Source organism: Lepidochelys kempii, chromosome 5 (assembly GCF_965140285.1).
Source record: "Lepidochelys kempii isolate rLepKem1 chromosome 5, rLepKem1.hap1, whole genome shotgun sequence".
NCBI classification, from domain to species: Eukaryota; Metazoa; Chordata; order Testudines; family Cheloniidae; genus Lepidochelys; species Lepidochelys kempii.
In genome coordinates, this window is record NC_136384.1 from 105,639,996 (window position 1) to 105,653,880 (window position 13,885).

The 13,885-nt window shown below is 36.5% G+C and overlaps 1 protein-coding gene across 43 annotated transcripts in view; it reads right to left on the minus strand.

Annotated features, from left to right (window-relative positions):
- The window catches only part of PTPRD (protein tyrosine phosphatase receptor type D), a 624,822-nt gene that overhangs the window by 99,635 nt on the left and 511,302 nt on the right, over window positions 1-13,885 (minus strand). For 22 of the 43 annotated variants that reach the window (XR_013635846.1, XM_073345345.2, XM_078852921.1 and 19 more), the window contains 3 exons: window positions 12,961-12,975; window positions 8,892-9,004; window positions 1,442-1,561 (listed from right to left, as the gene is read on the minus strand). Coding sequence is in view for 42 of the 43 variants with exons in the window: in XM_073345345.2 (XP_073201446.1) it covers window positions 1,442-1,561; window positions 8,892-9,004; window positions 12,961-12,975 (248 nt within the window). In the remaining variant the exon portion in view is untranslated. The remainder of the gene's footprint in view (window positions 1-1,441; window positions 1,562-8,891; window positions 9,005-12,960; window positions 12,976-13,885) is intronic. The other 21 variants (XM_078852935.1, XM_078852916.1, XM_078852914.1 and 18 more) reach the window with 5 other exon arrangements.

A 13,885-nucleotide genomic window follows, 5' to 3' on the forward strand; every position in this document is an offset into this window, starting at 1 on the left:
ATGAAATGGATAGCTTGATAGTTAGAAAGGACTAATAACAATGTTTCAAGGACTGAAGGACGGACTATACATTCTGACTAAATCAGATCAGGAATACTTTAAGATAGCTTTAATATTTTATGAAGGTTAGAGATGACTGACATTCACATGCAACTATGGATGACTAGAGTAACATGCATCACTGCTTATAGACAACAGTCACTAAAGACAAGATTGGACATCAGACAACTAGAGCTTCAAAAATGTTTTCACTAGTAGCAGATTGTAGAGACAGGGGTTGTACAATTCAGCTGGAAACACGTATCTGGCTGCACTAGTACCTTAAAATGATCGTACCCCCAAACCCCATTATCAACCCCCAAAAGTACCTACAATCTACTTCAGGTGTAAACATCTTTGTCTATTGATGAAGATACAGAACGAAAGAGAAAGTGAAAGAGAGATAGGAAAAAAGATGGGGATAGGGAGGAGAAGAAAGGAGGAAAGGGGAGAAAAAAAAGGCAGAAAGAGATGTGGGGCCAACTAGCACAGCCTGCCAGCTGAAGATTTGCCAGCCTACTCCTTGTGGCCATTTTTTTCCAGCCAATTAGTTTTGATGACCTGTCCCCAAATGGTTTGCATTTATTTCTTCAGGTTTACTTTTACCAGGCCTAGAACAAAATACTGTATATAACCACTTGCAGGGAGAAACCACAGCTGGCTAGAAAATTTAAACTAGTGAACCCCAGGATCTGTTGAAATTACAAAAGAAAACAATGATGACTACAGGGGGCTCAAAGTGGAAGCCATGTTGTACAATTCAGTTTGTTTTGTCACCATGAATCTCAGGAGTGTTCTGTGGGATACCTAACTTGCATTTGCTACCGCACCGCTCAATGACCATGGGATTATGATATGGTCACGTCATTAAATGATTGTGCGGTATTTCAGTCACCAATTAATAAACTTCAGTACATAGGAAGGACCAGCAGCACTGATCCTAATCATTTGAGCCTTGTACATTACACAGAAATGCTGCATTCATTTAGTCAAATGTTACCTGCACAATAATTCTGCCACTATAAGGTTTTTTTATAGATAGTATGACATGCTGCCAGTCAACTGAACATGTTATTAAACGGGAGTATCCAGGAATATTGGGGATATTTCTTGGAAGTTACAGGTACAAAATTAGTAGCCCAAACTCTATTTATCTATATCAGTTCTGGAGTCTCCCATTTTCTCAGTTGTCAAATTAAGGGCTATGTTACATTCATTTTTGAAAGGGTGGGTGACATTTTTCTAATTAAACTGATTTGATCCAGATCAAGCACCCCAATGAAAAGTATGGGAGTGAAAAGGCACAAGAAAATTCTAGACTTATCCAGAAATGGAGGTGGACTGATGTACATCTAAAACAGTGCTTGAACAAAGAAAATAATAGAGACAAAGATGTTTAGACCTTTTCGAGCGAATCGTGGGAGAGAGTTATTATCATATAAGGACTGAGTGGTAGTTTGGCTAGAGAGGGAGGACACAGAGCCAATCAGGGAAGCGTAGGGGACTGAATTACTGCTCAAAGCTGTAAAAAGTAAAGCCAGTTGGAAACGGGAAACAAATTAGTAACAGTAGTAGAAGGCCATCATAAACAATCAATCATACACACGCACGCACATGTACAATTCTGACATGCACAAAACCATTGTCTGGAAACCATACTCAGAAGAAAATATCCAGAGGTCCAATCTCTCTACTGTAAACAAGAAGGTGGGTTGTCTTTGTTAATTAGTGAACCTGCCCTTTTCAACAGCACCATGAACTTGGATCTCAATACTTAGCTCAGTGGGAAGGGTATTTAGTCATTTTAAAGAGTCAGAAATTGTGGATACATTATTAGGCTATTTGATTAATCAAATCATAGTTAGTCCTTTTTTAACTGGTCTTATTTATAACCATCATTAGAGAGGTACCCATTAACACTTTTAAAGTTGAGCACCTACTGCCATTTACATTTCTCACCATACATTTCTAAGGGGTGATTTTGTAGTAAACATTTGGTGCAGAGTGAAACTTGGCATAAAACTTTTCTAAGCAGGAAACTTACAGATAATTTTTAAAATTAATTGGCTGGCTCTTACTTGAGCATAAACCCCTTCTGCCAGGACTCATTTTATGATCCTATAATTGAACAATAGTTAAAATTCTTTAACTATTATTTTACAGTCAGCTTATAAAGAAAAGTAACAGCATTTGGTAGGGCTATTATTTTTAAAGACACAACAGACACAATACTGAGGTGGCAAATAATTACTTTTTCATTTTTGAAGGGCTTTTGCTATGTACTCATTCTATGCATCCGTATTATACTCTTATTATACCGTACTCTTGTTGATATGCATCCACAATTCTTAAAGAGATACTATGGTATATGCTACAGGTGCATATTAAGGCCATATTCTGACCCTGGTGCATGTGGGAGGCTCCTATTGAGGTCAACGTGGCTTGTGTGCACCTAGGGCAGAACTTGACTCTCAGACCACTACACAAAATGTAGCTGATCAGACTTATTTTTATGGCTCTACAATACAGAATGCATACTTTTGCTGATACACATTCATATCATTCCACATATGCTATGAACATATATTAAAACTAATAGACAAAATGCAACTACATCTGAACAGGCCCTCTGACATGCTTCGTAGGTCAAAAAGAACAACATGCCAATGACATGCTTTGCTTTGCTTTTTTATTCAAATGAAAAAAAAAGATAAGAAATTAAAGCACACAAAAATGTTAAAATAACATTAAAGACCTGACCCAAATCAATGAAGACAATATCATGCAAAGTTACACCTGAATTTCCATCCATAACCAGCCCTTGTGCCTATGTACTGCGGAAGATTACAAAAAGTGACTGATTTTATACTGCACAATAGTGTCCCCCCAAAAAGAATTAAACAAGAGCTTGTGGTTCCAATAATATGTGGAAATATCTTCTGCTTGTCTTCCTGTAAATGTACCACTAATTCAGAAGAACATGATATACTATATGGGCTACAATACTTAGGCACAATAGGGAGAGTAAGGGCAAAATTCACCACAGTGCAGAGCGCAGGTGAAAGGACCTCTGCATCAATCACTTAATCCACACTTAAATCCTGATCCCACTGAAGTCAGTGGAGATTTTGACCTTGACTGCAATGGGGCTAGCATTTCACCCTTAATGTGGAATGTAACCGGGCACCTGGCCTTATGTAGGTCTCTGCATTGTGGTGAATTTTACTATAAATGAGTAAGAAATACAAAAGGAGCCTTTCATTTGTTATTTTCTTGCTTTTGTGTATTTATGAGACAGAATATCAAGGTGTTTTTGTGGCTTTAATATCATTAGGGAACACACATTTGGTTTGAAACTTGCTCAAGATGTGAATGCAGCTCCATGTTTACAAGCCCCTCATAAATAAACAATAAATTAGAGATTACATAGAACACTGAGCTGTTACAACACACAATAGTTGCTTTTAAAAAACAGACATATTGGAAATCTGACATATAATCTTTACACAAAAACCTTTATTAAATTAATTATATTATAGGCCCACATCAAACTAATAATCTGTGATAATTAAAGACACATTTATTGCAATATGTATTTGATATAATACTATAGAAAAACAAAAAAATTCATAAGGAGACTTTTCTGTCAACCGAAGAACCAACAAAAATGGCACTTTCTCCTGTCAAAAACTTTTAAAAACACAAATGCAAAACTTGTGTACAGCATGTGCAACAGATTAAAGGCCCAACAATACTGGTCTGGGATCAATGGGAATTTGGCTTCCATCAGAACTCCAGGAGGGTATGCTTAGTATAGCGGATACTGGAATTACTTGTATTCTTTATTAACAGTCACTACAATGAAAATAAACTTCACGGAGTAGGTTCAGCGTTTGTCTACGTGGAGAAATTAACCAGAATAGCTATTTCAAAGTATTCCAGTAGCTGTTCCACAATAGCTCCTTGTGTGGACACTCTATTCTGGAATAAAATAAACTCTATTCCAGAATAATTAGTGTACTCCCAAAGCGGAGCAATGATTCTGGAATTAAAGCGACTTTCATTTTGGAAAAGGGTGTCCAAATGCAAGCTATTCTGGTCAGTGTCCCTAAGTAGATAAGCCTGTATTCTCCCTTTAGTGTTGACATAACTCTCATGAATATGAATAGGAATTGCATGTATACAATGAGAAGATAGCCCTGCTAACTTGCAAGTCAGATGTATAAATCCAAACATCAACTTTTCCCCTTGTGTTTAATTTGCTATTTTCCAGCTGACCTATTTTATTTTGTTTTGCTTCATCTTGGAAACAGACTAGTGCAGCTTCCTTAAATAACTCTCCCCACAAGTATATGGTGAAGAATTACTTTCATAAATATGAGTAAATCTTTGAATTCAAAGCTGTTATAATTTTATTTATTTTCCTTGAATTTCAAGCATCTTTTTATTTAACTTATGTGCTATAATGAGATAATTGTTTAATTGGTGTCCAATTACACAAATTATTTATGAGTGTGACACATTTTGTACTTAAATGAAAAACAAAAAGTGACTTGTCAGGAATAAATCAATCCTGTTCCTCAGCTGACAAGCAGATTGGAGTCTTTTTCTGAGTCTTGGGTCTCAGAACATTTCAAACAATTTCAAATCAGTCACTTTACTCTGCGTATGTCAGAGCTTCTCCTTCCTGTAGATTTCATTCGATGAAATCTTTTGTGAAGAGGTAATTATTGTTCCTACCCTCACCCCCCACCAGTGTTTGTCCATGTGGCTTAGTGACCTATAACATTTTCTTTCAAGGTTAATGATTTTAATGCCATATTTTCTAGTAAACTTGCTGTATAGCAAGACTATGGCTCTCCTTCACCCCTGCCCCTCCACCTTTAGAAAATGATAGACTTATAAACTGAAATCCCTTATGCTGTTGGGAGATTGGGCATTTTCATATTGACTCAAAGAAAACTTGGCACAGATGTGACCCACTTGCTGGCATATGGGCCTATCTAACAAATGTACATTTGTATGGAAAGCACATATGGAGACAGGATCTTCTTCTCAGATGTAGAACTGTGGGCTATTCCCTTTTGTTAAGACACAGTGCCAAATTTATCCATGGTGTAACTGCTTGTTGCAATGGAGTGAAGCCAGAGATGAATCTGATCCTCTGTTCAGAATAAAATAAGAATTATCCTAACACCACTATTCTTTATTGGTAAAACATGAAGGAAAGTGATAGGAAAGTAAAAGCTTTATTGTTCTGGCAATTCTGAATTTAGATTCATATGGTGTCTTCATATTGTTTTAGTATTTTCATCACCAGTTCAACTTGATCATTAATAAAATAAGAAAGCCTTGATGTTGAACTAGAAGATAAAATACTATCCACAATCCACATAGTTTCTTTCAAATGGATATTTTAAACCAGATACATTAAAGGGGCTTTTACTCATATGGTATGCAATTCAAATGCATTTTAATCCAATAGGGTGAAACCTTTACATTCACATCCCACTTGACCCTCCCTTAGACAAAATAAATTTGTGGTTTAAGATTAAAAATACATTTTTTTTGGCAAACTTGTGTCTTGGGCATCTGACAAGTGGTTGTTTTTGAGTCTTTCAAACAGTCAAAGCATCTGTCACCCATTACCCTTTATCAAGGTTTGTTATTATTATGAATACAGGGGATTCCGATACACACTCCATTATCATCTTCCAGTGGAAGCATATCTACTAAATTTCTATTTTGACAGGCATGTGTCTGCCCCTTAAACACTGGGGGTTTTTAATGATGCTCTGCCTCACGTTGTCTAATTTATTTTAGCTCTCTGCCCCCATTAATAGCCATATTAAAGAAGAGATTAGTGATCTAAACATTTCAATTTAAGTTCAAATTGTCTCCTGCATTGCCCCACAGTATCAGTTCATTGGGAAACAAAATTACTATTTTTGATGGTACTCTTTCAGTGGCAGAGATTTTGTATTCATCTATGTCTGGAAAGCACCCAACACAAAGTGGGTGCTCCAACAATCTAAATAAATAAAACCCCTCTTCGCAGCCTCTACCCTCCTGGAGTCTTATTGTCCTGGTGCATACTGACTGCTAAAACATGTTCAACACTGTGTCATTTAATAGAATTGTTGGTAACTGTGTTCAGACAGGATAAAATTGTATAGTGTAGACAAGACATTTGTATGAGGGCGATTGTAAATGCATCAATAAAATACACACAACACAATCCTCCACCCCACACACTACTGCCCTTTTTCTTAAGGTAAAAATGTGGAAGGGAAAAAAATGTGGTTCCCATGAACAAAGGGCCTCTTTTTATTTTTTCTTGCTGGCTTTGTGTTGGATTAGAATTTAAAAGTGTGTTGTTAATAGGTTGCTAGCCCATGCCACAATGCCTACACTCCTATTATTATCGATGCTAGCTAGATTAAAGCTAGCACAGGTATGCCTACCTATGCTATAATTGCTCCTTCACTTGCTGTGCACACATATCCTTATGGTGAAATCATAGCTCCATTAAAGCCAATGGGAATTAAACAAGAGCTTATGCATCCACATGGGAATAGTGCCACTGACTTCAGCAGGGCCAGGATCTCACCCTTAGAATATGTTAGTGACACCTTCTAACATGCTTTTAAATCCTGGACAAGACAAACTGCCAAGCGCAGAAACTGTCTCTTTTGCTACTTGTTTGTATGGTGCTTAACACAATGGGCTCCTGATCCTGGATTGCGGGTCCATGGTGCTACCACAATAGAAATAATAATAATTTCATTTGCAAGCCACAAGTGCCTGAAAATCAGACTTTCGTTGTACAAAAAGGGTTTGTTGCCAATAATAATATCAATGAATTGCGGCTTCACAGCCAAGTTCACTGAAAACTATCTCACACCAACAGCTGTTGCAAAGAAAGGTCCAAATTCACACACCTCCAGTTCTTTCCAGAGCAATGAAGTAAAACTATAGTGTCTACAAGAGCTAATGTACAGCATTAAATTCTAATATTATTAAGCACGAGCAGCCTCTTCCCTACTTTATTTTAAAATATGACAAAAAATGAACATAAATGCAAGGATACGGCTGCAAATTTAAATACACAAAAGTAAAAAAAAAAAAACTGTATGAAGTAATATTAAATCATCCACACTGCCCGTTATGCCTATGGGAGCTATGAATTTGGCAATCTGTTTTAGAACATATATGATTGGACTTAATCTGTAAGAACCACAACTTTTTCTTTTTTTGACTTTTGTTCATTTGTATACAAAATCTGGCCTTTGCATTAACTGTTTTTTGAATGTAGTAAAGATGATGGATAAATCACAAAGTGTTAATAAGTCATAGGTCAGAACTAAGACTTCAGTTAACTCTTTTGAGATAAATTGTGTGCGCGTATTGTGTGGTTTAGTAAATCTCTGAGAATCTCTATTTGATTTCCTAATTTTATGCATTTAAATGCATAAAAGTACATTAAAAAAGTGGCTATATAGTTCCTCCCCTTCCACAGTTACCAGAGAGGACTAAGATGTGTTGTAGCAGGAAGCTTAATAAACGTAGGATCTTAGTCAGGGAGTTCACTAGTAGCTGCTGAAGGCATGATTTTGTGTTCATGTCTCACACTACAGAATTTATAGTGCTAGCACTGATTTTTGTACACTATTATGGGTAAATCAATCAGAATTAAGCTTGGGGCTTCATTTAAATCATACTGTGATTAAAAAAAAGTCTACGAAATCGTATCACCATCAAATTAAGAAAATTCCAAAGACAAAATATCAACCCATTCATATAAGGGTGATAAAAATTCCAATGCCACTCACATTATTTTCTTCTTATCCTGTCCTTGGCTGTCAAAGTTACTCCCATTAAGAAAACAAGATTAAACATACTAAAAAGAGGAAAGTATATGTAAAGCAGGTTTAAAAATATTCTGCAACATGCCATTCCTATATCTCAGGAATAGTTATATATTAATATACCTTTTCGACCTCACACACTGCTCCTGTTTTAGAAGACAAGAGTATTTTTCCAGCGAACCGTGCCTTTTTATTTTGCACATCCGCAAGGTTCATGGCCCGGACACTTAAAAGACTGCAGTGTTGTGCACAGTGAATATGAGACGTATGCATGATTCCTATAAGCAATACCCTTCACCATTAAAGGGTTCTCACCGTTTTAGTAAACCAGTTTTAGTAAACCAGTGTCCTGAAAGGGACACTGTCAACTGGAAATCTAGTCAATTAAAAAAAAATAGCTAAAAGTAGTTTCAGGGAAAACACCTGCTCCAGAGACTTGCAGCCAATTTTTGTTCTCTTACAGTTACATTTTCCTATGTTAAAAATTGTTTTCCTCTTTTCTGTTGCCATGTGAAAGACACATACAAAAACAAGGGAAACTGACTACCTGACTCTGCAGTGGAAAGAGGGAATATTCGTACACAAAGTATTGTCAAATGCACACAATTAATAAATTGGGGGAAAATAATTTCCCAGCCCCCTATCTTTTTTAGTATTCTTCACTGTTACTTGTAACAAGAGTATGTAAATCATTTCTAGGAAAAAATGAGCTTAAGTTGATAGAGTTTCCATTAGTGGAATGACTTATTTATGTTCAATAGGGTATTTTTCTTAAACTGCAGAAGTTAGAAGAAATTATTCACAAAACTATTAGTAAGACATACACTGCAAAATCTCATCATCAATCAATATAAAGAACTTGGTAAAAACTAAAGAATTCAACATTTAACAACGCAGTTCTCTAGTAGCAATGCTGTTTAAAGAAATATTGTTGAAAACCTTGAACGGTCACAGCGCTGTAAATGGGGGCGTTCTGTGTCTTACCTGGAGTTTGAAAGTTAAGGCGTCGCAGCTCCACTGGATCTGTGGGATGATGAGAAGGAATTTCCTTGCTGTTGGGTATGCTGCTTTTTCTAGAGTCGGATTCAGCCCTCTTCCTGCAAGGATAAAATAAACACAAACACCCATAAGATCCTAAGTGTTAACTACACAAATATACTTGTCTGACCTATTTGATCATTTGATCCTGCTTCTTTTTAAGAGTATTCACTACCCAAAGCATAAGATAAAACAATTGTGTATATCATGGTGGTTAAGACAGCTACAATTTACATTGTTAAAGGAAATTTAAACAGGAAAACATTGGGTTGGAGTAATTGCCTTCAGCAGTAGCCTGATCCTCTAGTTCATCATTCAAGGGACTAGAATAATTAACTGTTACAGGCTATAAATGGGAAACTTCAGGAAATTCACTTTGTCTCTGTCTTAAAAGCTAGCTACCTACCAGTTTTATTAAATATATTTGTTTAAATTTTCGTTATGTAATTTTGAATAACATATGAAGATGCTATATTTGCTCTCATCATGTTTTAATATACACAGCTCTGTACTGTTTTATTTATGAAGAGTTTTTATTCATTAGGCACTTCCAAGGTTGCTGATAACAATACACTGTTACTTTCACTTTCTAGGAAGTAAGAGCTCAGGTCTCAATATTTCAGCTTTGTAATAGGGTGAGTCACAGAACACCCATGGCCCCAATCCTTTCCATGGTCACAGAGCCCATATTCAATTTAGGTGCTTCTGATCAAATTAGGCATAGGGTTTTCAAAAAAATGCCTAAGGGAGTTAGGTACCTAACTGCCATTGACTTTCAATGGAATTTTGGTGCTCTCCATAAATGCAATGGGAAGAAGAGACAGAAAAAGCCCTGTAGGTCCTTTTTGTCTCAGAAATGTGGCATCTTTGTGCTTTCTAGCTCTTATGGGTCTCCTGTCAGAATGGGCTCCTAGTGTCTGTGAGTTCCATTCTCTGAGGCCAGCCAAGGAGAACTGTATTAGCTTCCAGGATACCTATTGATTTGCATTTTCATTCAATTTTTTTTTTTGAGAAGAAGTGAGGATGAAGGTGGCAAAAAGTTAAATTTCAAGAAAGAGAGGAGAGGTAGCTGTAAGAATTATTACAGCTACACTTCTCTCAAGTGTCCTGCATTTTATTTGACATCACACTCTTGGGCCATTTTCCTGATTAAGTTTTGCTGTGGTGGTGCTAAAACCTGTATGAACCTGCTCTGCTCCCTCTTAAAACAGTTTAAAGTCACTTCTTCTCTGTCCAGGTATTATAGGCAGAGCAGTGAGTGGTAACATTGATTAGGACATGATATGATGGGAAAGAGAAGAGTGATAAGGTAGGAGGGAATCCTATCAATTTTAGCTATGGACTGTGGTTACCTCTATTGTGGATGACAGTGGGCAATTTCTTTTGCTTTTTTTTAATATTGAAGATACACAACTCGTTCAGCAAGACAAAATTTCCCCTCTGGTTGCCTTTATGTGCTGTGTAAATTGTGTCTTAATCCCACAAGCTCTTGAAGCATGGAACCTCTGTTAACTTCAGTGGAAGTTAAATACACAGAAGACTTCCAGGATCAGATTGTGAAAATCAAATAATTCCAGAGTTTTGATGCAAGACTCTTGAATTTATACTCCAGATAAACCCGCAATATGGCTCCTCCTCCCTTCAGTGAGGGTACAGAAACTAGTTTTTTTAATTGTTTTGAGAAGGATGAAGAAGGGATTCCTTCAGTCTACCCCTCATTCTTCAATGTCACTCCCCTAAGCCACAAAGGCAACAGGTGTGGCAATCCTGGGGAGTCTTTGTTCACTCTGGACCCACAACTTTGTTGATAACAAAGAGTCACTTGAAAGGAATGTGCTTTCTCTAGGTGTTGACTGTATTATCCCCAATTAATCCTAGCTCCTGCCAACCCACAGAGCCTGGAACTCCCTGCATGAGCATATACTGCACTGCCACTGGAAAGTTGTGCCCCCTTCAAGGTGATTTATCCAAAACCTTGTAATCTGGTACCTGAGTCCTAAATGGTTTGTTTTGCCACTCATTTGTCCTTCTGCTTGTCAAGCTGGCTGGGTATTAAAATGCTCTGTATGTACTACAAGCCCCACAAAATTGATTGAGCCCCAGTTAGACTCCCACAGACCTAAAGAAAGGTAAAACTTGTCGGGAAACAGTTCATGTGAATAGACGTCTAGGACCGTTCAGGAACCAGTCTTCTTAAATTGTCAGGTTCAACCAAACAGACCACAGATCGGTGTCACAGATAAAATTATAAAGTCAGATTCTGCCATCCTTAGTCATACTGGGAGAAAAGCTGGTGCAAGTGAAGTCCATGGACATTTTGCCAGAATGTCATCCACTAGTAGTATCTCCCTCAGTGAGTAGCCCCAATGAAATCTCTTTCAACTTTATGAAATAAAAAACTGCACAGGGACCCACACTCTTGAACATTTTGCTTCAAGAAATCAATGGGTCTATTTACAAGTTGGTACTAGTCAGCATAGTTCAGAGGCCAGGGTGATGTGTGCCATTCTAAACTCCTGGATTGATGGACAATAAGCATGGGTGTCAAAATTGAGGTCCTAGGAATTAATGTAAAAGGTCTCAAACTCCACAAGTTCTACACCTTTTATTTATTTAATAAAGTATTTGGTGACCATCAGTGCATCATTTAGGTGACATCCAAAATTTAAAACAACAAGTGCTATGCAACGCTTTCAGTGGGCAGACACAGAACATTCTACCCTATAACCACCCCAATATATGCTTCCAGAAGAGCTCCATGGCTGCCAGGCCCTCACTTCTAGTATTTTTAGACATGCAGTTTCATTAAAAAAAAAGATACTTTCATTGAAAAAGGGGGTAAAACACATTTTCATGAACATTCAGTTAAGTAAATGTCACTGGGCTAAATTTCCTAGAGGACCTCAATCCAGCTTCAAAAGGCATGGGATTTTTTTTTTATTTTTTTTTAACATGCAAAACCTTTATCTGCAAGAGCAAATGGAAACTGAGTATATAAAATGGGCAGCAAGACATTTAGTTACTTGATTTTAATCTGCAAATTTGGGCGGTTGAACTGTTAATTCATTACATAGACAAAATTTATCGAAATTTAATACCAAATCCATTAATGTTTTTTAACCTTGATTTGGAAGGTTGAATGGAAGTGTATTCCATTTTTTTTAATTGTTAAGAAGCATCTTTATTTATATCTGGTGCTCTTAAAAGTGAAGGACTAGGAGAACTGCCTAGAGGCAGACACAATTTGCATTTTTCTACATATAGGTCTTCTAGGGCATATCAACTCTGACCTGTACAACTGCCATTTCTATATTAAAAAGCACTATAGTATCCCACAATCGCCTCAAATGTTAGAGTAAACATAAATAGCCTCAGATGCTACAGTAACTCTAAAACTGCAGCGTTTGAGGCACTTACTGTAGAACGATGTACTTTGTTTTAATTAGAGTTATTCTAATTTTGTCTCTCTCCAGACCAGAGAATGCAATAGTAATTGTATCAGATTGCGTTGGTTCAAAAGGATTTATGATGCCGAGAACTACCCTCTAAGGACTAGGATGAGATCATCGATTTATTTTACTTGTGACCTACTGTAAGCCAGGATTGTGTCCAGGTTGTTAAAAGTGCATTAACCCATTATAATACATAATTTCCCAATTCTTCTGAAGCTCCATTTTGAGACGTGAACACCATTTTAAACTTGACCAAAGAACTCTCATAAATTGATTTGTACTATCACCTGAAATTGTAACTGAGGAAAATATAAGATTAAAAAAAAAGTTTTTTTTAGTTAAAAGACAAAACACTGCTATAAGTGCCTCATGTCTTTTCAGTGTTGTAAACACTATAAAATATCTAGAGCACTATCAGGCTGTCTTTATATTTTATATGTATCTGTCCAAGATAAGATAGACTGACAGAAATGCTGTTTTAAATCATCATCATGATAAACTGTCTGTATTTTTTCTTTTTTCTTTTTTGGTGTAAATGGAGGGCAATTGTTCTCACTTCTCACCTGTCAGGTTTACTGCTCCATTTTAATGCAGCAAAGAAGGGAAAAAAGGTTAAATGTTAGTTGGCCAATGGCAAGAAGAGTAACCATGACAACAGGAGATTCAAGAAATGGTGTTTTACAATGAGGATACATAACTTACATAAATTACGAAATGACAGCTCATCAAAACATTTAATGCCTTCTAATCATGGAATAAATGGAGGACACAAGGTTAAGTTCAAAGAGTCTTTTGCTGCTGAAGAAAACATTTTTGTATTAATATCACATTCCCTTTTGGTCATCATCTACAAAATGATGCCACAATCAATTACATCCCAGGAGGTTGCAGATGCTAGATATATTTCTGAATTTTACTTACAAGCTCGAGAAAAGACTTTCATCTAACCTGGTTACAGGGAAGTTTAGTGTAACACATTTTTTTTTCATTAAAAAAAGGCTAAATGGATGAGATTTTCTTATAGAGTAACTAAGACTTGCCCTACCTTACAAAAGATTTTTATCCGGTTTTACGCAACTAGGCAATAAAATGTCAGAAATTATCTTTAAAAGGTCTCTTGACAAGTAAGGTAATCCTAAATCTTTCTCCAATAAAATATTAAATACTCTTTTCTGCTTTAAAAGAAATAGCTCATCTTAGATCTATAGAGCATGATCTATAAAAATGGGTGGAACTAGAAAAATACTTTATTAGTTGCTATCAACAGGTCACATAATTGAAACTATTCCCAAATACCAAAAATATAGTGTGTCATCATGATAATGTGGGGAGCTACAAAGATTTTATTGCTTGGAAGCTGCAATGACCCTATTACTTACAATGGGTACTAAAATCTTTATAGTGCCCTGCAACATCACAGATCTTTTTCTTTCTTTCTTTTTTTTTCTTTTTTAGAGTCCCTCCATTTTTTCCCTAGAAGTATGTTAG